At 59.5% G+C, this 27,839-nt stretch overlaps 3 protein-coding genes across 4 annotated transcripts in view; 2 read left to right on the top strand and 1 right to left on the bottom strand.

Annotated features, from left to right (window-relative positions):
* Positions 1 to 5,108, top strand: part of LOC106628384 (uncharacterized) — a 61,148-nt gene extending 56,040 nt beyond the window's left edge. Inside the window, exons 56-69 of the mRNA XM_088065958.1 lie at positions 56 to 109; positions 337 to 390; positions 1,032 to 1,085; positions 1,963 to 2,016; positions 2,095 to 2,148; positions 2,314 to 2,367; positions 2,483 to 2,500; positions 2,651 to 2,704; positions 2,886 to 2,948; positions 3,125 to 3,290; positions 3,533 to 3,639; positions 3,909 to 3,989; positions 4,207 to 4,392; positions 4,708 to 5,108. Coding sequence (XP_087922084.1) covers positions 56 to 109; positions 337 to 390; positions 1,032 to 1,085; positions 1,963 to 2,016; positions 2,095 to 2,148; positions 2,314 to 2,367; positions 2,483 to 2,500; positions 2,651 to 2,704; positions 2,886 to 2,948; positions 3,125 to 3,290; positions 3,533 to 3,639; positions 3,909 to 3,989; positions 4,207 to 4,392; positions 4,708 to 4,857 — 1,149 coding nt within the window. The 3' untranslated portion in view covers positions 4,858 to 5,108. The remainder of the gene's footprint in view (positions 1 to 55; positions 110 to 336; positions 391 to 1,031; positions 1,086 to 1,962; positions 2,017 to 2,094; positions 2,149 to 2,313; positions 2,368 to 2,482; positions 2,501 to 2,650; positions 2,705 to 2,885; positions 2,949 to 3,124; positions 3,291 to 3,532; positions 3,640 to 3,908; positions 3,990 to 4,206; positions 4,393 to 4,707) is intronic.
* Positions 5,109 to 6,165: 1,057 nt separating this feature from the next.
* Positions 6,166 to 10,339, top strand: SLC31A2 (solute carrier family 31 member 2). Its single transcript, XM_005527187.3, has 4 exons — positions 6,166 to 6,330; positions 8,593 to 8,659; positions 8,911 to 9,079; positions 9,630 to 10,339. The coding sequence occupies exons 1-4, from the start codon at positions 6,325 to 6,327 to the stop codon at positions 9,796 to 9,798; spliced, it is 411 nt and encodes a 136-aa protein (XP_005527244.2). The 5' UTR covers positions 6,166 to 6,324; the 3' UTR covers positions 9,799 to 10,339.
* A 121-nt stretch (positions 10,340 to 10,460) lies between these two features.
* The window catches only part of NIBAN2 (niban apoptosis regulator 2), a 28,784-nt gene continuing 11,405 nt past the window's right edge, over positions 10,461 to 27,839 (bottom strand). The window contains exons 2-15 of one of the 2 annotated variants that reach the window (XR_015774374.1): positions 25,500 to 25,630; positions 22,143 to 22,271; positions 21,954 to 22,059; positions 20,638 to 20,805; positions 16,894 to 17,009; positions 16,708 to 16,812; positions 15,518 to 15,680; positions 15,012 to 15,199; positions 14,699 to 14,854; positions 13,923 to 14,039; positions 13,382 to 13,489; positions 13,161 to 13,272; positions 11,126 to 12,893; positions 10,461 to 11,085 (exon numbers count right to left, since the gene is read on the bottom strand). Coding sequence is in view for 1 of the 2 variants with exons in the window: in XM_014256349.2 (XP_014111824.2) it covers positions 11,746 to 12,893; positions 13,161 to 13,272; positions 13,382 to 13,489; positions 13,923 to 14,039; positions 14,699 to 14,854; positions 15,012 to 15,199; positions 15,518 to 15,680; positions 16,708 to 16,812; positions 16,894 to 17,009; positions 20,638 to 20,805; positions 21,954 to 22,059; positions 22,143 to 22,271; positions 25,500 to 25,630 (2,747 nt within the window). In the remaining variant the exon portion in view is untranslated. Of the gene's footprint in view, positions 12,894 to 13,160; positions 13,273 to 13,381; positions 13,490 to 13,922; positions 14,040 to 14,698; positions 14,855 to 15,011; positions 15,200 to 15,517; positions 15,681 to 16,707; positions 16,813 to 16,893; positions 17,010 to 20,637; positions 20,806 to 21,953; positions 22,060 to 22,142; positions 22,272 to 25,499; positions 25,631 to 27,839 lie in introns of both variants that reach the window. The other variant, XM_014256349.2, reaches the window with a different exon arrangement.

The raw sequence follows: 27,839 nt of genomic DNA, 5'->3' as shown, positions 1-27,839 counted from the left end.
AGGGTGTCTGGATTAGTTTGGAACTACCTGTGAGCCTTTCATCTGTGGTCCCCAGGGCAAGCGAGGCAAGATGGGCCAGCAGCCCCCGCGGGGTCCCCGGGGACACAAGGTACGTGGCTTTGTGAGGCTGCCTGGCCCCCCTGGCAGTTTGGGGGTGCTCCCACCTGCCTGAGCCCCGGTTTAGAAAAGAATAAACCATGATAACTGAGGGCTCTGTCCCCCCAGAGCCTCCCAGCCCAACAGGGGCATCTCCCACACCCACAGCACCTTGGGCTGCTCTCCCTGCCCTGGAGCATCACCCTGGGCACAGCCAGGGCTTCTCCCTTTGCATTTCAGGGCTACCCAGGTGACAAAGGACTTCCAGGACCCCAAGGCCCCCAGGGACCCTATGTGAGTATCAGTGTGGGGTTTTGGGGTGCTGCCTGGTCCCTGCTTGACCCCACTGTGTGATCCAGCTCTGCAGGGACCCAAAGCAGGGATCTGTTTAAAATGAGAGAAGTTTTTAAGTGGTTCATCCATCTCCTCCTGTCTTCTCCTCCCAAATTAACATCCCAGGAGGGCGTATTCAGTCAGGCAAATCACATCATTCCCAAAATGTGCTTCTGGAGGCCAAATCCTTCATTTTAGGGATGTCTGATGCCAGGCAGTGCTGAGCACTAATGGGACTGTGCCCACCTTCCCAGAGAGCTGTCAAGGCTGGAGGGACAAACTGCAGCCAGCAAAACGGACTCAGATATTTATTTTAATTACTAGAAATTGTTTTTTTCTCTGCTTAAAATAATTCTTAAAAAAAGCCCAACTTTAGCAACTTCACCCAAAAAAAGCTGGATTTTCTCAGCCAGCCAAGGCACCTCCAGTCCATTTTTAATGGGCTTTGCTGAGGAATCCTCCTGAAAGCAAAAATCAAAGAAACAATGAGAAAATGCCTCAAAGTTTCTAAATCTGCCTGAAATCCTCAGGTGTGGGGAGGGCCCTCCTTACCAGGAGCTGACAGGAGCAGCTCAGCTCCAAGTTCCATGTTTCCCTCTTAGGGCATCCCAGGGCTGAAGGGCATCAAAGGAGACCCTGGACCGAAAGGACACAAGGTAGGGGACGTGTGCCAGGCACAGCAGGGATGCTGGGCACAGGGTGGCATTTAATTTGCTGAATTCCACCCCCTTTTTCCCCTCTTTCCGAACCCTGATGGCTGCACCATCCTTCTCTGGGGGTTCCCAAGTGCTGGGAGATGGAACCGTTAGATTTTCTCCCAAATCCAGTCCTTTTCCAGCTTTTCCATCCTTCTGGAGTTGCAAGCAGCAGTGTGGAGCCTTTTAATCCCTGCTTTCAGCATTGATGCTGATGCACCGTGAGCTGAACCTCCCTTGTGCCCCTCCTGATGGGTCCAGCCTTGGCTGGAGAAACCAAGCACATCCCAAACATCCCATTCCTCAGCCCCACGGCCATAAATAAGAGTGACAAGCAGTCCCTGGCAATGGGGAGCTGCTCAGATCCTTCAGGAAAATGAAAATGAAACCTTGGGAATCATTAAAACTTTAAATTTCTAGTGAGCTCAGTGAGCCACTCCTGGGAGAGCAGGAGGAGGGGAGGCTGTGCTGGGATTTTTCCTCTGCTTCTGGTTTCAGCACACCAAGAATCTTCTTTATTCTCTCCAAGTACTTCCTGGCAACTTCCAGGGTTTTCCTGAGAGATATTTTAGTCTGGGATGATCCTTTCAGTTTGGAGCTGCCTCTGTCCCCAGCAATGTGGGTGCAGTGAATTCTATGGAACCAAAAGGATGGGGGTTTGGGGGCTTTTGCTCCAGAAGTTTTGCAGCCAGCCATAACTGAAATCATATTTTTGTATATTTATATATATATATATATATATATAAGTATAATATAACTGAATTTCCCCACCCACACTGGTGTCCTGGGAGTTCTGTCCTTCCCTTTGCCACCAAAGTTTTCCCTGACTCTCTCCTAGGGTGAGAAGGGCAGCAAGGGTGACCTGGGCCAGCGAGGGGATGATGGCTTCAAGGTGTGTGACAGGTTTTGCTCTTTTCCTTCCCCCCCTGGGTCCCTTGTCACCCTGTGTGACATCCTGCCACGTTCCCAGGGCAAGCCAGGACCCCACGGTGTCCCTGGGAGGCTGGGACCCAAGGGAAAGCAGGTAAGGGCAGGGTGGAGAGGGATGTCAGGGACTAAAATGAGAATTTGGGGTGAATTTCTTATTTTTCCATGTAAGACCCACCTGGGGAAGGGGTTGGGTTGTAGAAGGATGCAGGGCTGGGGGATGTCCTGTGCAGCACCCTGAGCCCCTCTGGTGTCCTTGCAGGGTGACACTGGCCCCCCTGGCCCACGGGGACACCCTGGAATTCCCGGGACACCGGTGAGTCCTTCCCCCTTCTGCAGGGAGGGGTTTGGGGTTCACTCTTGGCCCCAGAGGGATGCAGCTCTGATCCCACGTGCCTCCCTCTTATCCCAGTCTTGTCCTTTCTTTCCAGGGCTTGTCTGGACCCAAAGTAAGTAGTGGGGAGCAGCAGCTGGAGCGGGATCAGCCCTGCCATGGGATCCCTTCCCTCCTTCCCACTCCAGGGGTGCAGGGGTGCAGCTCAGCACAGCAGCATCTCCCACCTTGCTTTCCTTCCCTTTTCCACCTCCTCCTCTGGCAGGGGCTGAGAGGCTTCCCAGGCCTGCCAGGCCCCAGGGGCACGCCGGGAATGCCGGTAAGCAGAGCCACAAACACCCCTCATCCCAGAATCTGGGTCCCTTACTCCTCTAAACGTGGCAGTGAGGCCCTGCCATGCCATGCTGTCATCCCATGGGGATGTCCAGCTGCTGGCACTGGTGGAGGAGCTGCTGAGGGGCTCGTGGGCCAGTGCCACCAGTACTGTCACTGTCCCCCAGGGTCTGGCTGGCCCCCCTGGTCCCAGTGGGCCTCCACTGATGCTGTCGCAGGAGGAGCTGCAGGTGAGCGATGCTGTCCCATGTCCTGCTGCTCCTGAGGGCCCCTGTGCACCAAGACTGAGCAGATCCAGCTACTCCCTTGTCCCCTGCATGTGCCATCCCCTTCTTCAGCACCTGATGATGCTCCTGGTGGGGGGATCTATGATCAGCTTGGTGATATCCCCTCCTTTTTCTTTCAGCACCTCATTTATTCCTCCAACCACCTGAATTACACCGTGGTCTGGGCTCTGCTGGACTCCCTGAGCCGGGAGCTCCAAGCCCTCATGGAGCATCCCAATGGCACCAAATCCAACCCAGCCACCACCTGCAAGGAGCTGCTGCTGGCTCACCCCGAGCTGCCTGACGGTACCAGGGACATGGGGAACCCCCCTGGACCTGGCCCCATCTCCAGAGCCTGTGAAGGGACAGGCAGCTCTTTGAAATAAAGAGGGAATTAGGATTTTGGGGAATGAGGTCAGATGGGGCTTCCTGGGCATCCCTGGAGAAACAGGCTGGTGGCCAGGCCACCAGCTGGGGTGGGATGGCACTGTGTGTCACCCTCCCTGTGCCAAACCTGGGTGCCAGGGGCTCTCCTCTCCTCCCTCCAGGGCAATACTACATCGACCCCAACCAGGGCAGCCCCCAGGACATGCTGCTGGCCTTCTGCAACTTCACAGCTGGGGGGGAGACCTGCATAGCCCCCATCCACAACCAGGTGTGGTTTTGGGGCAGCTTCAGCCCCGAGGGACCCCTCAGGGTGGGTGGGGACAAGGGCTGGTGGGGCTGGAGAGGGACAGGGTGACCATTCCCTTGCTGTGGTGCCCACTGTGCTGGCAGGGAGCTGTTAGAGCACTCTGGAGCGAGGATCCCGGTCACGGTGTGTGCCAGGCTGCAGGGACAGCAGGCTCTGTGCTGGCTCCTTGTCCTGTCAGTGCCACTATCCCCTTGCTGGGACAGTGTGACAATTGTCCCCGCTCCCCTCAGGTCCCCATCAAGGCTTGGCTGAGCACCTACAGCTCTGAGAACACCTTTGAATGGTTCAGCACCCTTCCCGGGGGCTTCCTGGTGAGTGCCCGGCTGGAACAGCCGAGGGGACACAGAGGTGAGGTCGGGGGTCTCCAAGTGCCACCCTGCAGTGGTGGGACAGCACCCAGGTCCCCCGGCTGTGCACAGAGGGACGTGCCACCTCCTTCTGCGAGGAGCTCCAGCGCTTTAGCAGGGGGCTGGGGGAGCACAGCCCCCCTGAAACAGCTCCCGGTTCTCTCTCCCGCTGTCCCTGCAGCTGGAATACGGGGCCAGCGCAGTGCAGCTCCGCTTCCTGCGCCTGCACAGCCTCCGCGCCACCCAGAAGGTCTCGTACTCCTGCAGACCGGCCCCGGAGCTCGGCCAGCCCCAGCCCGACAAGGAAATCCGCTTCCTGGCAGACTCCCGGGATCACAGCTATGCAGCCAGCCTGCAGGGCTGCCTGGTGAGCCACCGTGCCTGGAAAAGCCTCCCGAAATTTGGAGAGCCCTTTGGAGAGTGTTTGAACCCCCCCAGTTTGGGATGGACCGTGTGGATGAGGCTGCACACGGTGGGATGGGGATGGAGAACATCCTCTCCCCCGGCCCAAGGAGCTTCCCGGTCTTGGGATGTGGCAAGGGATGGGGCGGGCCCTGGGGGACAGGAGGGAGGTCACCACCCTGGGGATGGAGCCTGGGTGCGTCAAGGAGCAGCCAAGCGAGCTGCAGGCCCTCAGCTGAGGGGTTTGGTGCCGCTCAGCTGTCCCTGGTGGTCATTTCAGCCGGACAACGACTCCTCCATCACCGACACCATCTTCCAGTTCAGCACGGAGGAGCTGTGGCTGCTGCCCCTGCGGGACCTGGCTGTCTTCCACAACGGCGACGCCTCGCACCAGTTTGGTTTCACAGTCGGACCAGTTTGCTTCAGCTGAAAGTGGTGCCACCCAAACCGAGCCAGCCGGTTCTGTCCCCACCCAGGAGCCATCCCAATGGGGACAAGCGGAGGCTGGGGGTGGCACGGGGCTCCCACCTGCTCCACAGAGCTGCTGGCTCTCTCTGAGCTCCGTGCTTGGAGCTGTGTTATGTCCTGGGCTCCGCTTCCTTCTGGAGTTGAGGAATATTGTTTACAAAAGTCATTTGTCTATAAATTATATATATATATATTATATATGTATATATTATATATGACAAGGTGATGATTTCATGACTGCTTGGGGGAGGTTCATGTAATTATAATCCCTGGGAATTGTCTGTAAAGAAAAAAAACAACCAAGGAGCAAGACTAGTTCCAGCTTGGGAAAAGAGGGAGGAAAGGTCCTTTTCTTTGCCAGGATCAATGGTTGGAGCACTGATTTCCCCAGGATTGGGCTGGGAATGGCCCTGGTGAGCCTGGGAGAGCCCAGTGTGGTGCTGCTCCAGCACCTCCATCACCAAGTGCTGCAAAGGGGTGAAAATGTTAATCCCCCCCCAAATCCTGCCTCGATTGTGAGTCTCCATCTCACTGAGAGGGATTTTAGTGGTGTAGAGTCAGGCATTGTAGCACTGGCTGCCTTTGTGGGCATCTGCACCTGCTGGCACTTGGGGAAACTGAGGCAGGGGCAGCTCAGCAATCCCTGTTCCCAGATGTAATGGTTGGAATGTCCCAGCATGGATCAAACATCTGCGTGCTTCTAGTCACAGCTGGAAGGAAAGTTCTCCTTTGTTCTGCCTATCTATAGGGAAAATAAAATCATACAATCCTGAATTTGGGTTGGAGTAGAACTTGGAGACCATCCCAGGGTGACCCAAGCCCTGTCCAGCCTGGCCTTGGGCACTGCCAGGGATCCACGAGCAGCCCCAGCTGCTCTGGGAATTCTATTCCAGGGCTTGCCCACCGTGCCAGGGAACAATTCCTGCCCAAAATCCCACATATCCCTGCCCTGTGTCCATTCCCTGTGTCCTGTCCCTCCATCCCTTGTCCCCTCTCCAGCTCTCCTGGAGCCCCTTCAGGCCCTGGAAGGAGCTCTGAGCTCTCCCTGGACCCTTCTCCTCTCTAGGCGGAGCACCCCAAAAAACTCTCAGCATTTTCAGGGTGCAAACCCCGCGCTCGGGGACCGGGATTGGGCGGGGGGGAAAGCGCTGGGAGCCAGGAGCGAAGGGAAAGCGAAAGCGCGGCCTGAGGCAGGGCCGGGCCGGGCCGGGGAGGAGGCGACACAGGCGGCACCGCCCCGCCGCACTACAGCTCCCGGGGAGCCGTGCGCCGAGCGACAGCGGAACAACAGCTCCCGGGGAAATAAACTGGACACCCGACAGCCCCCGACATCGGAGCGACAGCCCCCACAGCCCCCACAGCCCCCACAGCCCCCGGCAGCAGCGCCGGAGGGGCCGGGCCGGGCCCCGCGCCCGCTGCCACCGCCACCATGCAGGTGAGCCCCGGGACGGGCACGGCCGGGACCCCGAGAGCTTCCTGGAGCCCCTGAATCCGCCCTGGAACACCTTTAATACCCCTGGAACCCCTTAAATCCCCCTGGGACCCCGTGAATCCGCCCTGGAACCCCTTAAATCCCCCTGGAACCCCTTAAATCCCCCTGGGACCCCGTGAATCCACCCTGGAACCCCTTAAATCCCCCTGGATGCCTGTGATCCTCCCCTGGGATCACATGAATCCCCCTGGATCCCCTTAAAACCCCTCTGGAACCCCCAAGGTCCCCTCTGGAGTCTCATGAATCCCCCCAGAACTCCTTCAATCTCCCTGGCAGTGCCCAAGGCCAGGCTGGATGGGGCTGGGAGCAGCCCGGGATAGTGGGAGGTGTCCCTGCCCATGGGATGAGTTTTAAGATCCCTTCCAGCCCCCAAACCATTCCCTGGTTCTATTGGGTGTTTAAGCCTGGTTTGTTGGAAGCAGCAAGGCCTGGAGGGTGACACCATTCCCCAGGAGAATCCCAGTTTGGGGACACTCCCGTGGGACACTGTGCTGTTCAGGGTGGGGTCGGGGTGCTGCAGGAAGGCAGCTTTATCCCAAAGTGTGGGATCAGACATCCCAGCTGGACTGGAGCAGCAGCCTGGCACTGCTCTGTGCAGGCACCGCAGGTTCTGCTAAGAATAATCCCAAAACTGCAGCGGATCCAGCCCTAAGTGCACACTGAGCACAGGAGGTTTCCCAACAGCTTATTTTCCCGGAGTGAATTCCTGCGGGGGAGGAGCTGGGTGCAGCCTCACCCCTGCTCAATCCCTGCTTTGTGGGACATCTCCCTGGCAGCGGTGCCTCTTCCCTACTGGGAGGAAGGCTGGAATTTTTAAGATTTTGCCCTCTTGACCTTCATCCACCAAGAAATCTCTCTGTGGCATCGCTGTAGGAGAGGAGCTTTTGGCCCAAGGAGCATCATTTTGGTGTCACACCGAAAATATGTGGTTCCACCCCAGGCCGGGGCAGCAAAGGGATCTTCTGGATCTTCTGGATCTCTGGAACAGGCTGCCCAGGGAACGGGTGGAATCACCATCCCTGGAATTGTTCAAAGAACATAGAGAGGTGGCACTTGGGGACAGGGTTTAGTGGAGGCCTTGGCAGTGTTGGGGGAATGTTTGGATTTCATGATCTTAGAGGGCTTTTCCAAAGTTTATGACTCTGATTCTGCCTATCACTTCTGTCCCCATCCCTAAAACAGTCACCTGCTCCTTCCACCACATTGCAGACCTGTGGGTGAAGCCTGTAAAGGAGAAATAGCTTCATTTAAAGGCTAATTATCATTAATCTGTGGCCAAAGGAGGCTTAAAAGGCTGAGCTAATTACATGTGCTAATGTCTTTGGGTAAGGAGGGCCGAGGGGTGTAATTGGAGCCAGGCTGTGGCCTGAACACCCACGGGATATTGGATGGTATTTCTGGCTGACACTGATCCTGGTGCTGTCAGTCACCTCTGCTGGTGTTGCAAAAGGCAGGAAAGAGCCTCCAACCACGGATCCAAACACGGATCCATGCAGGAGAGGAGCAGCCATGAGCTCCACAAACACCTCCTAGAGAGATTCACCAAAGGCAGTGTGAAAAACCCAACAAAATTCCAGCTTTTGGGCAAGATGTGGCAGCTGGGTAGTGCTCTGCAGCTGATGTTACACAAGAGCAATTCCTGCTCCTCCTGTTTCAGCGGAGTGAAGGAGGAGGGGTGGTGCCTTTGCAGGTCCTAGCAGTGTTGGGTTTGATGCTCCTCTGTCAGGGAGGCACCCCTGGACCTGGTCCCCATCGTTGGGTGCTCACACTTGTGGCTCTGGGTGCATCAGTGGTTGAGTTTTTGGGTGTCCTGGCAGTGCAGGACATTTCTCTGCCCTGAGAGGCAGAGGGGAGCAGAGGCTCTGCTCAGCTTCCTCAGGGACCTTCCCTCCTCAAATCCACGTGGATGAAGCCCTAGATTCATCTCTCTTTGTCACGGGGGTAAACTGGCTTTTTGTCACAGGCCAGGCACTCACAAGAGCTGCTGCTGGAGGGGGAAATTGTCCTGCTGGAGGTGACGGGAAGAGTTCAACCCAGTCAGCGTGACTGTGATTGTCCGTGCAAGTTCCTCTTCCCGTTTCACAGCTGGGGAAAAAAACTTGCACCATTTGGTGAATCCCCAGATGAGCATCCCAGGGTGGGACCTGCTGGCAGGGTGGGCACCTGAGGGGCTTCAGCACTGCCTTTCCCTGGCCTCTTTTCCAGATGACCTTCTACTTCTCGGACACAGCAGTGCTGCTCTTTGACTTCTGGAATGTCCACAGCCCCACAGGTAGGCTGCCAGCACTGGGACATCCCTCCCTCCCTCCCTCCCTTCGCTTTTCCTACTTAATTCTGTGAATTAAAAAGCTAAATACACCTTTTCCTGACATGTAACAACCCCAGTGCCCAACCCCAGTGCCAGGAGCCCTCCAATTCACCCCGTGGATATTCCCACACACCCCGTGCCGGGCCCTGCTGTGCCCCTGTCACCCCCACAGCCTCTCCCCACGCCTGGGCAGTGCTGGGATGTTTCTCCTGCAGGGATGGTGCTCTCGGTGCTGGTGATCCTGCTGCTGTCCGTGCTCTACGAGGCTGTGAAGATGGGCAAGGCCGTGCTGCTGCGGCGGGCGCTGCTGGCCCTGCCCCACAGCCTCAGCCAGGAGGCCCTGACCGAGCCCCAGCAGGGGGACAGTGGCCCTACGCAGGGCAGGTACCCCAGGGACCGCCCTGGCACCCACTGGGGGGGCTCAGGGATGGCTCTGTGGCCCCGTGGCCAGCACAGAGGGGAGAAGGACTGTGAGGAGGAGTTGCAGGCTCCCAGGGAAGGGGGGTGTGCACAGCCTGGGGAGGTGGCTCCAGGGGCAGCCCAGCCCTTCCACATCCTCTGGGAGATGTCCAGGGTGGTGGCCAGAGGCTCATGTTCCCCTCCAGGAGCCATTGTGGGTGCAGGAGGGTCCTACTGCTTTGGGGATGGGCACAAGCAGCAACTCTGTCCTGACAAGCCTGGCCCTGACAGTTCCTTCCTTTAGAGCCAACCCCTGGATTTTTCCTCTTGTACTTAATCCTGGATAATTCCTGGGGCTGCTCTTACTGCTAGCCTTGTTGATTTTGGAGCGGGATTTCCCCCTGAGCTGCTGTTTGCAGCCCCCACCCCTCTCCCTGCTCCCCAAACCCCGCTCTGGCCACCCCAGGCTCCCGCTGGGAGGTGATTCCAGCTGCCCCAGCCCCTCGTTGATGCACGATCCCATCTCCTTCCCTAGGTGGTTTTGGTTCCACGTGGGCCAGACGCTGTTCCACGTGGTGCAGGTGGTGCTGGGCTATATGGTGATGTTGGCTGTCATGTCCTACAACGCCTGGATCTTCCTGGGGGCCATCGTGGGCTCCACGCTGGGCTATTTCATGGTGTACCCCCTGCTCGGTCGCGGCTAGAGCCCCCCACCGTGTCCCACCTCCTGCCCCTTTGTCTGGGAAAGTTGCTGTCACTTCTGCTGGGTCTGTCTCTGTCCCCGTGCTCTGGGGGATGCAGAAACCCAAGGACTTGCTGGGGGCCCCGCTCTGGGGACGGGGAGCCCCATGTGCAGCTCCTCAGCTGGTGGCTGTCCCCTGGCTCTCAGGGACCTTTGTCCAGGTGATGACAGCGGGGGGGGGTGCTGGCATTTCCTCCCCTCCCTGCTTTTTGAGGAGGCTCATCCTGGCTGGAACGGGAACCATCCAGTGACTTGCTGGGGGAGAGGGCAAGCTGGGCTCAGGGACCCCTGCCCAGAGCTGCCCTGCACCAAGCCCCTCTTCACACAGTGCCTTTGGGGACGCTGGGGGGGTGCTGCCACCCCCACCCCGCTCCTGCGCTTCACGGATGGGGCTGGAGCAGCCCCTGAGCCGCTGGTGTGGCTGTGCCAGGGGGGAAATGCTGCTCCAGGTGCCTCTTGCTGCTTCTTCAGGACCCCCCTTCTAATAAAATCATCTCAGCTCCTCTCCTGGTTTGTGTCACTGCTGGCTGGGCTCAGGATGTGCCACCCCTGGCTCACAGTGGGACTGGGATCCCCAGTCCCACCCAGGGAGGCGGTTCAGGAATAAGGAGAGTCTCCTCTGGCTTTAAATAAAGCTTTTCCATTTTATTAATTATTATAAGCATATCTTTAAACATTTGTATAACTTTCTTAATAAAATATCCTGGAAGAGACAGGTTTGAAGTTCACAGAGAAAGGCACTTTGAGGGGGGCCTCCCAAGGCACTTTGGGGGCCCCCCTGAGTGGGTTAGGCTGGGCACCCCCCTTCTGGGGCAGGAACGGTGGCACCTAAGCACAGGTGGGTGTCAGGGTGCTGCTCCAGGTGTCCCACCCAGGAGTCCTGCAGACCCCCAGCACCTCCAGGGCTTTTGGCATCGCTGTGTGGGGGCTGCAGCAGTCCTGTCCCATCCTTGTGACAGATGGGAGCTCAGCAAAGCCCTGCTCTTTGCTGAGCCATCACAGCAGGTGCCAAAACCTGCAAAGCTGGAGAAACCATCCATGGCAGGTGCTGAGATCTGGAGGGCAGGGGCTGGGGTCTCTCCACTGCACAGCAAGCTGAGCCTGGAATTATCCCAGTCCTGCCACGTGCTGCTGGGACACGGCATGAGTGCCACCTTCCCCCAGAGATTTAACTCTGAACTTAAAATATCTCCTCAAACACCCTGGGGTGAGGATGGCTGGGGTGGGCTCTGGATGCTCTGAGCTCAGCCTGGATGCTCTGAGCCCAGCCTGGATGCTCTGAGCCCAGCCTGGATGCTCTGAGCTCAGCCTGGATGCTCTGAGCTCAGCCTGGATGCTCTGAGCCCAGCCTGGGGCTCACGCCTGTCCCAGCACTCTCCCCCTCAGCAGTGGCTCACGCCCCGCGGCGTTGCTGTCCCTGTCGTGTCCCCATTTGCCACCCTGGTTTCCATCACCCCCTGCAGCCCCTGCTCCCACTGGCGCTCCCGGAGCCAGCCGGGGGGGTGGCAGTGGGCAGGAAACGCCTGGATTGGGGCAGGGACACCCCCGGGGACAGCCAGGAGGGTCCCATCCCGCACACCCACCCTCAGCAGGGCCAGTGCCAGCCCCCCCGGCAGCCCCAGGCACTGGTGTAGGGGGCAGATAAAGCTCTTCAGTAAAGCATCTCCTCAGTAGGAAAGAAAATAAGGCAGAAGAAGGACAGAGCAGAGTGCAGGGGATGCCCCATGCCAGACTGGGGCCACCCCTAGTCCGACCCAGTAGGGGCTGTGGGCCTGGCCCCCGTTAGGCAGCAAGGTCTCGGTGTCCCCATCCCCTCCCTTTCCCGCGGTGCCGCTCTCCATCCCGGGGGTCCTATCCCCCTCCCCCAGCCCCAGCGTCACCGGGGCCAGTCCGTGGCAGGGGGCTGGGGCTAGAACTCAGTCTGCACCCCCTCACCGCTCTCCGTGGTGGCCCTGGGCTGTGGGGGGCTGCGCTCCCCGTGCTCGCCCGTCTCCATCTCGCTGCGCTGGTGCCACCCTGGTGAGGGGCTCTGGGCTCCGGGTGGTGCTGCTGTGACTTGGGGCACCTTGGCCTCTGCTGGGACATCGGCTCGGGGGCTGGCTGGTGCTGCTGTGGCATGTGGCACGCTGGACACCGACGGGGAGTCAGCTCTGGGCACGGGGGATGCTGGCACGGATGATCTCGGTGCGGCGTGTGGCACCTCAGCCTCTGATGGGACATCAGCTCTGGGCACAGGTGATGCTGGCACGGATGATCTCGGTGTGGCATGTGGCACTTCGGCCCCTGATGGAGCATCAGCTCTGGGCACAGGTGATGCTGGTTCAGGACGTTGTCTCCCAGTCCCTGACGGGACCTCGGCTGCAGGGCCAGGTGACGATGCTGGTGTGGCACACTGCCCCCCCGATGACACCTCAGCTCCCCGCACAGGCGGGGCCGGTGCAGCCCGGCGCGTCCCAGCTCCTGACGGGACCTCTGCTCCAGGGACAGGTGACGATGCTGGTGTGGCACGTTCTCTCCCAGTCCCTGATGGGATCTCAGCTCCAGGGACAGGTGACGATGCCACACAGTGCACTCCGTCCCCGTCACGGGCTGGACCTTGCTGTGTGACATCCCCTTGGGCAGCCCCTGCCGGCAGCAGCCCCTCCTCGCTGGCACCACCGGCGTCGGTGCCATTCACCAGCCGCTCCTCCATCCCGGCACCATCCCCGAGGCTCTCCTGTGCCAGCGCCTCCCGGATCTCCTTCACCGCATCCGGGGGGCTCGGGGGCACCCCGGGATGTGCCTCCTCTGGCTCCCGAGGCTCGGGGGAGCCGGGCTGCAGCAGCGCCTCGGCCCCGTAGGGCAGGGTCCCCTCGTCGTCCTGGATGACCGACACCACCTGCTTGGCCCTGCGGCGCCGCTCGGCCGCCGGCTCGGCCTCGGGCTGCCCGCTGTACTCCTCACTCCAGTCGATGGGCAGGCCCTCTCCCAGCAGGTGCAGGTTGGGATCGCTGTTGTGCATCACCATGCTGTCCCTGTACAGGTTGTGCTTCCGCTGCACGGCCGCCTCCTTCACAGCTGGGGACAGGGGGGACAGGTCACGGGGGCTGCTGGCACTGCCAGGCTGGGACACCGTGCCCAGTCCTCCCCGTGGGGAAGCCAGGTGGGAAAGCTGCTCCTGGGGCAGCCCCCAGCACCCTGTACGGGGTCACCCCTCCTTACTGAGCCCCCAGCACCCTGTACGGGGTCACCCCATCCCATACAGCCCTGAACTGATCCCCTTAATGGGATCACCACTCCTGAGAGACCCCCTGAGGGTCACCTCCTCCTCACACGGGACCCTACCTTGCATGATGTCTTTCATCACCGACTGCAGCACCACCTCCTCGTAGGTGTTCTCCACCAGGATGAAGCTGGCAAAGTCCTCGAAGATCAGCTCCTGAAACTTGGCTAATTCCTGCCAGGGATAGAGGTGGCTCAGCCCAGCAGGTTGGGGGGAATGGATGCTCCAGCCCCTCCACGGGGGTGGACAGTCCTTCCCCGTACCCCAAACTTCCCCCTCTTACCCCCTTGCAGGTGGGGGCCAGCTTTCTCAGCAGGAAGGGGATGGTGATCTGCAGCAGGGCCTCCCTGAAGAACTTCTTCCTCACAGTGCTGCTGTCATAGTCAAATTTCTGCAGGGTGAGAAGGTGCCCAGGTCACCCAGGGCTGTGGGCTGGCAGCCCCCTCCTCAAGGGCACAAACCCCTGAGATTTGCCCCCCAGCCCATTTGCACAGAACACTCCCCTCTGGCCTCACATCCCTCTGTCCAGCTGTTTCCCAGTGTTTCTGAGCCCAGGTAGGAGCCAGCTCTTCCACTGCTGGCTGCAGGAGGGTTTGGGGGCCAGTCTGAACCCTGGGGGACTTTAACAGGTATGGTCACAGGGGTCCAGGCTCCTCCAGGTCATTTCCCACTTGCCTGCCCCCAGCAAAATCCATGAAAACCTCAATATAAAGAAGTATTTCCTCACAAGACTTGTTGAAATAGGCAACATCACTCCTGGCCTCTTCCCTGGCCAAGGGACAAGGCCACCAAAGGCCACCAAAGGCCCTGAGCCCTTGGCTCACCTTGAGCACCCTCTCGAGGATGCGCTGGATGGATTTGCACAGGTCGTCCTTGCCCTGCAGCTTCCCCAGCTCCTGGTGCAGCAGGGTCTCGAAGGTGTGCACGGCATCGTCCATTTGCTGTGACCAGAGGCACGTGGTCAGCGTGGGGGGCACCCAAAGGGTGGGCAGAGGGCTCTTGGGGCACTGCCACACCGAGATGAGCCTTAGCACAGAACCCCACTCTGGTTTGGGGGGGAAGGGACCTTAAAATCATCCAGTGTCACTCCTGCCATGGCAGGGACACCTCCCACTGTCCCAGGGTGATCCCAGCCCTGTCCAGCCTGGCCTTGGGCACTGCCAGGGATCCAGGGGCAGCCCCAGCTGCTCTGGGCACCCTGTGCCAGGGCCTGCCCACCCTACCAGGGAACAATTCCTTCCCAATATCCAACAGGCAAAGAGCCTTCACTCTGGAGAAATCCCTGACATCCCAGCGTGGCATTCACAGCCCTCACTCCGAGGATCAGGGGTGTTGGGAGAGGAGGGTGCTCAGAGCTGGTTTGCGCCCCCTGATCCTCCTTACACCCCACTCCAGGCTGGGCTGGACCAGACCCCAGAATTGGCTTACTGGCCTTGCTGCTGCCAGAATGCCCAAGCCCACCATGGGCTCCAGACCAAAGGGGCTCCGTCCACCCTTCAGACAGCACAGACATCCCAGCCTGGGCTGGACCAGCCAGGGCTCCCCAAACCTCTGTTCCCAGCCCAGGGGGACAGGGGGGGGACTCTGGTCCCCATCCCACCTGTCTCATGTGGATCTGGGCCCTCTGCTTAAAGACGGACGTGCTGGAGACATCGAATCGCTGCTGAAGACCCTCCAGCTTCAGCTGGTCCATCTTCTCATAGCACGACTGCATCTTCACGGGGTGGAAGGCCAGGTGGGAGAGCTTCTCCATGTACTGGGGACAAAGCCAAGCTCAGCCTCTCCACGTACTCAGGGCAGGGACATTCCACCCCACATGGGTGGAACCTTCTCAGCCTGCGACCCACACTGGGGGTGGCAGCAGGACTGGCCCTGTCACCCGTGAGCTGGCAAGGAGCACCACCAGGTCTCACCTCCACCAGCTTCTCCAGGCCTCCCTCGTTGACAACATTCATGTTCATGTCAGTCACCTCCTTGAAGAACACCTCCCGCACCTCGGCGAAGCCCTGGCTCGTGGGGGTCATCAGGGCCTCCAGGATGGAGGAGATGTAGGGCTGGACGTGGTTACGGACACAGACCTCCGCCTTGGGCAGGACAAAGGCTGGGAAAGAGCAGTGATAAGGATGGTGAGGCTCCTCTGTCCTTCCAGCCCTTCACAGCACGTCCTAAACCACCCCAGGGAGGAGGAGCTGCCCCTGTTCCCAAGCCCCGCCAGGAGGAGGCTCCCTCTTTCATGACAACACAAGGAATTCCTGCAGAGTGTCCCTGCTCTGTACTGATCCCATTCCTGCCACACTTGGGGGGGGACTGCGCACCTCGTCCTCCACCTCCTGGGACAATGCCATGAAGGGTGCCAGGGGCTGTGCTGCACACACCCCAGGAGCCGTGGGCACAGCCCCACATCCCTGCAGGGCTGTACCTCGGATCTTGCTGGCCAGGTGCTCCTTGGAGGTGATGATCTGGTCCATGTCCGTGCGGATGGTGCTCTCCAGCTGCGGCCGCTCCTGCTCACACCTGGCCACTGCTGCGTCGTACTGCTCCTTGGCCAGCTCATAGACCATCCTATAGACAGCATCCGACACCTGGGGGCACAGGAGGGGGGTCAGAGACCCCCCCACACCTCCAGCTGCACCCCCAACCATCACCTGCAGCACCTGACAGGACCCTGCCCCACAGCCACCCCAGGGACCCCCCAGCTGGGTGAGATGGAGCTCCTGCAGTGCAGAAACTGCTCCAAGTGGTGCTGGAGGGGCAGCGAGGTGAGCGCTGCCTCCATCACACAACCTGCCCCAGGTGGGGCTGGGGGTGCCGGTGGTCCAGGGAAGTTGCATGTCCAGGAATGCTGCAGGTCTGGGAATGCTGCAGGTCTGGGGATGCTGCAGGTCTGGGGATGCTGAAGGTCTGGGGATGCTGCAGGTCTGGGGATGCTGAAGGTCTGGGGATGCTGGTGGTCCAAGCAGGAGAGCCCCAGACCACCCCAAAATCTGTCCCCTGCCCTGTTCACCCTCCCTGGGGTCCCAGGGCCAACCTCCTGAGCAGGATGGAGCCGCTCGCTGAGGCTTCACGCTCACTCTGCTGCCAAAGGCTGCGATTTTGGGGCTGGCGGGAGCGGCAGGATGCAGAGCCCTGCCCCTCCTCCCTCCCCCGGGCTTCCCGGCCACCGCAGCTACTGGAAAAGCAGCGTTTGTGTGTTTTCAGGCCGCTCAAGTGGCCCATTACGAGCCTGGTGGTAATTATCTATCGGAGTTTAAGGTTTTAACAGGCAGTTCTGAAGAGCCCTCAGTCTTTCGCAAGGCTTTGGGCTGGATTTAGCCCGCGCTGTTCTAAAAACAGCTCGCTAAATTTAGCCAGGACGGGCTTTGCTCCGGGGCTGGGCTTCCTCCTGTTCGCTTCCCCGGCCCCGGGGACGCGGAGCAGGCGGGGCTGGGCAGGGCTGGGCAGGGGCACAGAAGGAGCTTTAAAAAACCTCTGCGGAGAAAGGACGGATTCTTTGGCAGGGGCCGGGAGAAGGGGCAGCGAAGGCGGTGAAGGGAGCCCAGCGGGGAAGGGAGGACCCCCAAAGCAGGGTCTGGCAGATGGGGACCCCCCCGGGCAGCCCCAGCCCCACACCTGGATCCAGGTCCGCTGGCGCTCCGGGGCTTTGCCCTTCAGCCGGGGCGCGATGGTGCTCCTGAGCTCGGGGAGCAGCTCCTCCATCACCAGGTTGCTCAGGACCTGTGGAAGCAGGAGGTTTTTGGGGAGCCTGCTCAGCCCCCCAGAGCCCTCCCAGCCCAGGTTGGGGGTGCGGGTGCTCACCTGGGTCTCGTTCCCGCAGAGCATGTCCCAGGTGCCGTACTGCTCCTTGGACTGCCGGTACATGCGGATGGCGTCCGTGAAGGCTGGAGCCTCCACCTTGGAATCCTCGGAGATCCCTGTGGAGGGGAGAGGAGGACGGGTGGTCAGCCTGGAACTGGGAATGAGGGGCAGCCCGGCACCCCCAGCCCACCTTTGTGTGGTTCCCCCACACCCTGGGAGCCGGGCAAGCCCCCAGGGCTGTCACCAGGATTGGGGGATGCTGTTCCAAGCCACTGGACCCGACAGGGTGGGGGGCAGCTGTGGCTGGGGGGCTCCTGCTACATCCAGAGGGATCCCCTCCAGAGCCACCCCGGGGGCAGGGAGACACCCAGGAGCAGGGGCTGGGTAGGATGGGGGCTCAGTGACCCCCAAATGGTGCATGGAGTCCTGGGGGCTCAGTGACCCCCAAATGGTGCATGGAGTCCTGGGGGCTCAGTGACCCCCAAATGGTGCATGGAGTCCTGGGGGCTCGGTGACCCCAAATGATGGATGGAGTCCTGGGGGCTCTGTGACCCCAAATGGTGCACAGGGACCTGGGGGCTCGGTGAGTTCCAAAGGTGCAGCAGCAGCAGCAGGGGCTCACCAGGATGGGGGTTCAGTGACCCCCAGCACCCCACGGCACCCAGCACTGTGGGATGGGCCAGCTGGGGGGGCTGGAGGAGGAGGGGCCCTGTCGGGAGCAGCGTGGTTTGGAAGGAAGAGGAAAGTGGCCAAGAGGCATCAGGAGTGAGTCAGGGCCGGGCTGTGCCAGGGTGAGTCACTGCAGCACGAGGGGGGCTCAGGTGTCACCCCCACCCTGCCACAGCACCCGTCAGGAGAAGGGGCAGGGCTGGGAGATGGGGACAGCGGGCAGGCAGGACAGCCCAGGAGCTGTCCCACATGTCCCATGCGTGTCCCTGCCTTGTCCCAGCCTGTCCGGGCTGTGAAGGTCCCTGCCAGACGGGGAAACACCCCTGGGAGGGGATGGGAGGTGGGAACCCTCCACCCCCATGGCCGGAGGAGGGGATCAGGATGGGATCTGAGCCAGGGTGACCCTGCTGGGAGGCTCCAGGGGATCATCCCTGTGGTGCTGACACGTCCCACACCACCTGGCAGTGCTGGGGACATGGCCAGGTGTCCAAGGGGACAGCCTGGGGCAGTGAGCAGATCTCTCCCAGTGCACACAGACTTTTCTAAGGCGATTACAATTAACTCCAAGCCTAAGCAGCTTTTGCTAAGGGGTAGCTTAATAATCAGGGGGAAAAACCACTGAGAAAGTAAAATCTGCTCCTTTCTCAGACTTTGGTGGGAGCCAGAGCTGGGCTGAACATCCAGGACTTGGTGCTGCTCCATCCAGAGCTCCTGGGAGCTCAGATCCCCTCCCAGGTGGGACAACTTCTCCCCTTCTGTCCCTACAGGGCCTGGGACAGGATTTGCCCCCAAAGAACCTTCCCAAGGCCACTCCAGGCTGAGCCTGGGGACATTCCTGAGAAGCCCCCGTGCCACTTCACAGGGCAAATTTAATGAGTTTCCTTCATCAATGTGTGATTTAGGGCCTGGAGGGACAGGACCCAGGGAATGGCTCCCAGTGCCAGAGGGCAGGGCTGGATGGGATATTGGGCAGGAATTGTTCCCTGGCAGGGTGGGCAGGCCCTGGCACAGGGTGCCCAGAGCAGCTGGGGCTGTCCCTGGATCCCTGGCAGTGCCCAAGGCCAGGCTGGACGGGGCTGGGAGCAGCCTGGGATGGTGGGAGGTGTCCCTGCCATGGCAGGGGTGGCACTGGATGAGATTTAAGGTCCCTTTTAACTCGAACCATCCTGCAACAAGAGGCAAGAGCCCTCAGGGTGGGCACTGCCCGGCCCCAGGTGACACCAGACTGGATGAGGGACAGTTTTGGAGCAGCCAGAGGCTCCAGGGACAGCAGGCTGACCCTGTGAGGAACAGAGCTGCACATCCCATTCCTTACACAAGAGCTGCTGTTACACAAACACAGTCTGAGAAAAGGAGGTGAAAATTCCCACACGAATCACAACCAGAGGCAGAAACAGAGCCTCTAATTTAGGGGGAGGAAAAAAAAAACCAAAACAAACAACCTAAAGTGCTTTACAACAACAAAAGAGCCTTCATGGAATATGAAACAGGATCCTGGAGCTCCCAGGAGCAGAGAGGGGCAGGAAGAACAATGTCACAGACAAATCCGGGCTGGAGGAATGCAGAAGCCCCGGCACTGAGCCCTCCTTGGCCACTGCCCACTTGGGAAGGCTTTTCCATCACATGCTGAGGAGAAGGAGAGGGAGGAGAGGATTTTCTGGCAGGACCGTGGCTGCAGAGGGGGTGGTGAAGGGGCTCCCACCTCCCTGTGTCACACAGCAGCACCCAGCAGGGGGAATTAGAGATAAAAATTGGGGTGCTGTTAGCAGGATTCCTCTTTTATCCAGAACTGGTTTTGCTCACAGTTGCTGGTGCAGCCAGCACAGGGGGTTCTGGGGTGCTGAGCTCACCCAGAAATGATCCTCAGGGGGATGAGGGGTCACAGCACCCAGCCCCACACAAAGGAGCCCAGGCCCTGGCTGGGCTGAAGGGACACATTCAACCCAAGGAGCTCAGAGACCCCCAGCACAAAATCAAAAGGAAAAGAGCAGTTTTTAAGGAGATTTAATCCAACATGGGAGGATGGAATCCCACCAGATCCCACCCTATTACAGCAACTCTGGCAAAACTGAGGCAAAACTGAGGCTACCCAGGCTTCCCAGGAACGAAATAAGAATTTAGAAACTGGGCAGCATCTAAAATGCCCACTAAAACACCTGATTTTGAGCAGGTTTCTGCTCTGGCACCGCCTTCCTCAGGAAATTTCTCACCATCCCAAGCACAGCCAGGATCTGGGGCTCAGCCCAGGAGTGCCCAGGCCACAGCCAAGCAGGAAAATCGTGTTTTCCTGCCAGAGTATCACTGATGTGGGAGGCAGGTCCTGTCTCCGCCCGGCTGCACAGCTCTGCACCCCCTGCCCACAGCTCCGGCGGGCCTCGGGGGGAGCTGGGGTTTCATCACTTTAATTAATAAATATTTTCTCCCTCAGGGTGGGAAATAGGAATCAGGGCAGCTCTGGAGCCAGGCTCTGTGCTGACTCCTGGAAATAATTCCCTGGGCAGGTGTCCTCAGGGCAGAGGATGGAACTGGGCACAGGGATGCTCCAGGGAGCTGGTGGGGGGTTACTGGCATGGATGGGATGCTCAGTCATGGAATCCCACTCTGGTTTGGGGTGGAAGGGACCTTAAAATCATCCAGTGCCACCCCAGCCATGGCAGGGACACCTCCCACCATCCCAGGCTGCTCCCAGCCCTGTCCAGCCTGGCCTTGGCCACTGCCAGGGATCCAGGGACAGCCCCAGCTGCTCTGGGCACCCTGTGCCAGGGCCTGCCCACCCTGCCAGGGAACAATTCCTGCCCAATATCCCATCCAGCCCTGCCCTCTGGCACTGAGAGCCATTCCCTGTGTCCTGTCCCTCCATCCCTTGTCCCCAGTCCCTCTCCAGCTCTCCTGGAGCCCCTTTAGGCCCTGGGAGGATCTCCACAGATCCTTCCCTTCTCCAAATCTCAACAACTCCCACCCAAATCCTCCTCATGAGCTCCAAACCATCTCCTGCACCCCAAAACCCCAGCCTGGCCTCTGCAGGGTCCCTCTGTGGGGCAGGAGGACGCTGCTGTGTCCCCAGGTGTCACTCACCGTTGTTGCAGTGCCTCACGCAGTCCTGGAACACCGCCCGCCACTTCTCCTGCTCCTTGCCCGTCATCACACAGAAATAATAGTGCCGGGCATAGGGGTGCCACAGGATCAGCGGGAAATCCGTGGGGCACTTCAGGATGGATGAGTGCCCAGATTTCGGTGTCACGCCTGCGGAAAAGCGGGGATGGTTTGAGAGGGAGATGGGGCTGGACAGGGATGGGGAAACTGAGGGGTTGGAGGTGTCCAGCAGGGACACACAGACCCTTCAGCTCCTTCCCAGAGCCTGTGCTGGGAGTTGTTCCAAAAGTTGTTCTTCTTTTTTCTGAAAAGGGGATCAGAATGAAAATTGAAAAGTAAAATTAAAAGTAATTAAAATTCACGTGCTTCTCACGGAGCCACGGGCACATTTTCCGAAACTACCACATCCCAAAGGTGTCCAGGGATACTATATCCCAAAAACACCCATTCCTGAAGGTCTTCAAGGGTGCTACGCCCCAAACTCACTTTTTCCAGAAGGCCCTCAGGGATTCTACACCCTAAAATGATCCCTTCCATCATCCCTGGGATGCTGCACCCTCTTTCCAATGATCCCCAGGAATGCTACACCCAAACCTACCCCTTCCAGAAGTTCTTCAAGGATGCTACATCCCAACCCCACCCTTTCCAAAAGCTCCTCAGGGATGCTGCACCCTAAGACCACCCCTTTCTGAGGGTCTTCAAGGATACCATGCCCCAAACCCACCTTTTTGGAGGTCCTCAGGAATGCTACACCACAAAATCGCCCTTTCCTGAAGGTCCTCAGGAATGCTACATCCTTCCAGAAGGTCTTTAAGGTCTTTTAAAACCTTAAAAACCTTAAAAAAAACCCTTCCAGATAGTCTTTAAGGATTCTACACCTTTTCCAGAAGGTCCTCAGGAATGCGACACCCCAAAATTGCCCTTTTCTGAAGGTTTCCGTGGATAGGACACCCCAAAATTGCCCTTTTCTGAAGGTTTCCGTGGATAGGACACCCCAAAATTGCCCTTTTCTGAAGGTTTCCGTGGATAGGACACCCCAAAATCACCTTTTTCTGAAGGTTTCCGTGGATAGGACACCCCAAAATTGCCCTTTTCTGAAGGTTTCCGTGGATAGGACACCCCAAAATCACCTTTTTCTGAAGGTTTCCGTGGATAGGACACCCCAAAATCACCTTTTTCTGAAGGTTTCCGTGGATAGGACACCCCAAAATCACCTTTTTCTGAAGGCCCTCAGGGATCACGCCCCCCAAACCCACCCAAAGGTCCCCGAGGGCTGCCCAGCAGCACAGGGTCCTCACCAGGCAGGCTGTTGTTGACCAGCTCCAGGTACTGCTCCACAGAGGTGAGGATCTTGTAGCCAGCGCTGTTGATCAGCACCCGGGGCGGCAGCTGCCGCTCATAGGCCTGAGCAGGAGAAACGGTCATGGACGAGGTGTCCCCTGGGGAATGACCCCACTGGAGATGGGTGACAGGGGGATTGTCCTCACCAGCTTGTTCTCGTAGAGGACCAGCCCGTAGTTGTGTGGCACCATGCAGAAGCGGTTCCTCCACTTCTTGTTCTCCTCGATGTACTGGAAGATGTTGCCTGAGTAGATGACGTGGTCCTCCAGTGGAACCTGCAGGGGAGGGACAGGCACGGGGGATCAGGGAGGGGACAGCTCTGTCCTGGGGGGCTCAGCGAGGTCCATCCATGGTGGTCTGGGTGGGGCCATTCGAGGGTCTCCGCTGGATTCCCTCCCACAGCAAATTTTGGTGCCTGAATTGGTGCATCTGGGCAATGCTTTGAGGGGCACCACAGGCACAGCGCTCCTCTGAGGGGAGGTTTGTCCTGCTGAGCCACTCCAGCTCCCCTGGCTGAGTGTAAGGTTGGAGCAGAACTCTCCAGCTGCTCTTCCCAGCCCTGCAATTCCCCTGGCTGGAGGCATCTGCAGGGGAACCAAACCCTGCCCTGCAGTGTCTCCAGATGGGACAGGGCAGAGGAAAAGCCACGCCAAGGAGCCCAGCACCAGACGATGCTCAGATGTTCTGGACTTCACTGGGGCCAGTGACAGCTTTTTTAAACTAAGAGAGATTTTGAGTGGATTTGGGGAAGGAATTGTTCCCTGGCAGGGTGGGCAGGCCCTGGCACAGGGTGCCCAGAGCAGCTGGGGCTGTCCCTGGATCCCTGGCAGTGCCCAAGGCCAGGCTGGACAGGGCTGGGAGCAGCCTGGGATGGTGGGAGGTGTCCCTGCCATGGCTGGGGTGGCACTGGATGATTTTAAGGTCCCTTCCAGCCCAAACCATTCCATGATTCCATGACAGGAACAGGCCAAGGACAGCCCGTGACCCCCGAGCTGTGCAGCCCCTCCCCAGCTCTCCAGCACCTTTTAGCCAGCAGCGTTTACACCACCCCAAACACAGCCTGCCCGAGGGAGCCAAGAATTTGTCCCAGGAATTTTTATGATCCCAGGAACATAAACAAGAGCTGAGAGCTCTCGTGAGGGCTGGAGCGTGCCGCAGCCGCCTCTGCTGCCGTGGCCACCCACCCTCCACCATGGTGGCCACCAGGAGGGACCAGCCAGGGCTTGGATCCCGACCTGCCCCAGCAGCAGGACCCTTCTGGAGGAGCTTTTCCCACTCTCCTCCCTGCTCTGCCCTTCCCCTGGCTCGCTGCCTTCCCTGACCACACACCCCCTTGGGCTGGGGGAGGTCTGACAGCAGCTTGGCTGCTCCTCACTGCTTCCCAAAGCCTTTGGAAGAGGGAAAGAAAGCCCAAAGCAAGCCCTGCAGGGCTGGGGGCCAGCAGGAGCAACGAGAACCCCAAGGGATGGGGACAGAAAGGAGGTGCCAGCTCTGGGGAGTCCCCACTGACTCATCCAAGGGGAATGAGCCCTCCCAAACTGGCTCCAAGAGCTCCACAGCTGGACACACCGGCTGCTGATGGAATAAAATCCAGGCTGAGCCCTGACTCAGCTCTGGGGACCCTGGACAGCCCCAGCACAGCTGTCCCCTCCTCACAAACCCTCCTCACCCCAGGGTCTCCTCCCAGCTCCAGCAAATATTTGGGACAGGCAGGTGTGTGCCAAAGTGTGGGGCCGGGGAGCCCCTGGGCTGCCCAAACCCCTGGCACAGGGCCAGGGGGCAGAGGGTGTCAGGGATGATTTTTCAGGAGCTCTGGATTGTTGGAGAGACCAAAGGCAGATGTGTTTATTCCATATTCTCATTGCTGTTGTATCTTGCTGGCGTTTCAGGTGCCTCAGTCATCCTCCACGCCCCATTCCTGCTGTCCCCCTCTGCCCAGGAGGGCCACCAGTGTCACCCCTGGTGTCACTGCCCCCAGCACCACAGAGCTCACAAAAAAAAGGGGAATAAACAACAAACATTTAAAAACCCCAAGTGCAACATCCCAGCTGAGGCCGGGCAGGATGACACCCTCCATCCTCGTGCCATCCCTAACCTTTTGGGGAATGTTTGGGGAGCACAAAGTGCAGCTGGAGATGCTCATCCCTCACTGTTGAGGTGTCTGGAGTATTGGGAAATGTCCCAGCGGCACTGCCAGGACCCTGGGAGGGGCTGGGCAGCACATGGGACATGTCCTAATGTCACTGCCAGGACCCTGGGAGGGGCTGGGCAGCACATGGGACATGTCCTAATGTCACTGCCAGGACCCTGGGAGGGGCTGGGCAGCACATGGGACATGTCCTAATGTCACTGCCAGGACCCTGGGAGGGGCTGGGCAGCACATGGGACATGTCCTAATGTCACTGCCAGGACCCTGGGAGGGGCTGGGCAGCACATGGGACATGTCCTAATGTCGCTGCCAGGACCCTGGGAGGGGCTGGGCAGCAGAGGACACCGAGCAGGAGGAATTCCTATTTATACACGGGTTTTTTCCAAGACTTGCAGTGTCCCTGACCTCCCGACCTCGCTGCTGTCCCTCAGACATTCCTGGGCTGCTTGCTGGAGCTTTTGGATGAAGCAACCAACCTGGGGATGGAGGCACCTCCCAGGGGGGATGAAGGCATCCAAAGAACCCAAGGGTGCTGAGGACACCGGGCTCCAGCTCCAGGAACCTCCACTCCTTTATTTTTATTAACACACCCAGCACCCAGGCAGGTCCCTGAGGAGATGGGGCACGTCCTGGTGCCTGGGCAAGGTGTCACCTTCATGGGTGGGTCAGGGACACGAGGGCTGTGAGCACCCAGGGCGTGAGGCTGAGCTCAGGGAGGCATTTCCTCGATTCTTGAACAGAGCCACCCCTTTAAGCCCCAGACAAAAGCAGAAGCCTGTGGCCATGTGCAATCCCATCTCTTCCTGCTTTCAAGGACAGCAGCTCCACCAACCTGGCCAGGCAGGACCCCGAGGAAAGCATCCCAGGGTGGTCCCCAAGCCATGTCAGCTTGGGAGCAGCCCCACCTGAGGTGCAGCTGCCTTTGGAGGAGGGAGGGGAAGGCAGCATCCCCCTCGGAAGCCACAGCCACAAATCCCATCCCTTTAGCCAGGCAGGAGCCACGTGGCCACTGCAGATCGGACTCGGAGCCACCTCTGGTCTCAGGGACACCTGGCAGGGGTTTCCTATTCTTCCCTAGGGATTTGCCCAGCTGGGAGCATCACTCACACCCAGGAGCAGGAGGACACTGCCTGGCACTTCACTCAGGGCTCTCTGAGGGGTCCCTGAGCTCCTGGCACCGAGCACAGCCCTCCAAAGCCATCTTACCCTGCTGGCTCCGTGTGCTGCTGGAAAGAACCACCCAGAGTGCACAACCCCCAGGGACGGGCTGGAGCAGGGGCACAGGGCCACGTTCCACCCAGGACAGGGCGAGGGGATGTGGGAAGGAGGTGGATGTGGGGGATGCAGCCCTTACCTTGCGGTGCAGCAGCTGGGCCTGCGGGCCCCCGGTGCCCTCGATCTCATAGCGGACGCTGTTGAAGAGAGCTACTCCAAACTGCTCCTTGTAGCACCGGCAGAACTCGCCCAGCACCTTCCCTGTCTTCTCTGCAATGGGACAGCAGAGCCACGTAAGGAACAGGCTGGGTTTGGGGTCTGGAACCCCTCAGAACCCACCCAGACCCCTCCCCAGTCACCCTCCTGCCTGCTGGAACAGCCTTTGGTGCAGGGACCAAGGCAGAACCCGCTGCTTCCTGCCCTCCCCGTGCAGCCCAGGGCCTGATTCAGGGTCAGGATGATCTCTTTTTTTGGCCTTTCACACTAATTTCATGGATTCCTCTCCCCGGCAGGAAATTCCTGACATTGAGCCGATTCCGGCGGTGCCGAGGCTTCCTGTGCCTTGTGCAGCTCCTGGCCCTGCTCTGGGCTCCTCAGCTGGCTGAGACTGGGGGCAGCCCCCCATTCCCCAGCCCAAACATCACTCACACCACCCTGACCCCGCTGGAAGGACCCCACAAGGGCCATCCCACAAAGCTCGTGCTGCAGCAGGGTTGGGATTAGGGTGGGGGTGAGGGCAAAGCACAGCCTGGACCCCCCACACTCACCCATGGGAGGCAGGGACCCCCACCAGGACCCCAAACTCCAGTCTGGGATGAGTCCAAGGTACTGGGAGAGCCTGAGCTGCCAGGTACCCCCAGCACCCCACACTGGAGGAGATCCCCTCCATCATCCCACAGGCAGCCCCTGCCCCAGCAGCCCCTCAATGCAGGGGCTGGGGGCGCATTGCAAACCCACCCCCAGCAGCAGGGACGGGGTTTTTCCAGCCCCAGTGTGGCCAGAGGAGCCTCTTGGGCGCCCTGACCCACTCAGCCCCCTCCCCACCCCTGCTCCAAACCGCACGTGCAGATCCCACACCCAAACCCCATCCTGAGCATCCCAAGGCTGGAGAAACAACTCCCCCCCGAGCTGCTTTTGGCACACAGGGCCTCGACTTTGAACTCCCCAGTCAACTTTGCCCCAGAGCCTGTGAAAAATGAAGAACTTGAGTCTCCTCCAACAATTTCTGACAGCTCAGAGCGCTGGCGATGGGCGCGGGGAGGACAGATCCTGGCTCTGCATCCCAGTGCTGGAGTCAGCATGATGCTGGGGGCACGAACCCAGACACAACAGCCCCCACAGCCTGTCAGCAGCCAAAAACCTCCAGCAGGAGCCAGAAATCTCCAGCAAGAGCCCAAATCTCCATCAGGAGCCAGCCCAGAGCTGTGCTGGCAGCCAGGACAGCACAAGGAGCAGCTCTGCTGCGGGGTGCTGCAAATCCTCATGGGATGAGCGGCTCCAGAGGAAAATGCTGCCCGAGGAGGGATAAATCCATCCCTGAGGAGATGCCAGCACTGCCAGCCATGGGAGCAAAGCACAGACCAGCATCACTCTGTGCCAGGGTGAAACCCCTGGAAACTGAACAAATTCCCAGCAAAGAGTGAGTGGCCCCAGCTCATCCCGGCCCAGCAATTCCTCAGCCTGGATTTTGGCCTGCTCTCCTGGCGTCCATGCAGCACCTCTGTTGCAATTCCTGTCTCCCAAGCTGTGTGATTCTGGCCAGGGCTCTGGGCAGCCATGCAGACAGCTGAGATTTAAAAGGACATTTTGAGGTTTTGTTTCCTTTCAGTCCATGGGAAAAAAAGGAGCCCCGGGTCCCTGGGCAGGCGAGAGGACTTAGTCACTCATTCTTCCCTGATTAACAGCAGGGCCAATTAGGAGGGTTTAAGTAAACGGAAAAGCAAAAGTCAATTATTTGCAGAGGTTGCAACAAGGCTTGCAGTCAAACATCCGAGGTGACTAAATGTCCCCGGGCTCAGCAGGACTCCCCGGGGTGCTGAGGGGATGCTGGGGGCCACTGGAGCTCCCTGCCTGGTAGCCCTGGTGGCAAGGCCAGGGGAGCAAGAGGGAGCTCTGGGGATCAGGAGGTGGCAAGGAGAGGAGTGCCAGGGATGAGCAGAGGGTGGGAAGCCCACGCTGGTGATGCCACAGGGCGTCCTGACCCCTCACACCCATACAGGGCTGGTGTGTCACACTCAGGAGCTGCCTCAGCCGCCTGCTTGCTCCTTCATCAGGCTGAGGAAAGCCTCCCCGAAGTGCTGGGGGCTGTGGAGAGCATTCCCTGCCAGCACAACGGAGCACTGAGGGCTACAGAGGGCATTCTGTGCTCCAACTCCACCACCAAAGCCACCCACGAGTGGCCGTCCCTCCATGAGGGAGAGGTCTGGGGACAGGGGACACAGCTCCCTAGATTGTCACCTGTCCTCAGACCCCTCACCCG

The sequence above is a fragment of the Pseudopodoces humilis genome, chromosome 22 (assembly GCF_049639895.1).
Source record: "Pseudopodoces humilis isolate 2021_Gansu_Grassland_sample_001 chromosome 22, ASM4963989v1, whole genome shotgun sequence".
Taxonomy (NCBI): Eukaryota; Metazoa; Chordata; class Aves; order Passeriformes; family Paridae; genus Pseudopodoces; species Pseudopodoces humilis.
This window is presented reverse-complemented; position numbering and strand designations above follow the sequence as displayed.

Coding starts and splice junctions, on each gene's coding strand:
- SLC31A2 (XM_005527187.3), top strand. Junction 8,660..8,910: donor GAATGTCCACAGCCCCACAG/GTAGGCTGCCAG, acceptor TTTCTCCTGCAG/GGATGGTGCTCTCGGTGCTG. Junction 9,080..9,629: donor AGTGGCCCTACGCAGGGCAG/GTACCCCAGGGA, acceptor CTCCTTCCCTAG/GTGGTTTTGGTTCCACGTGG.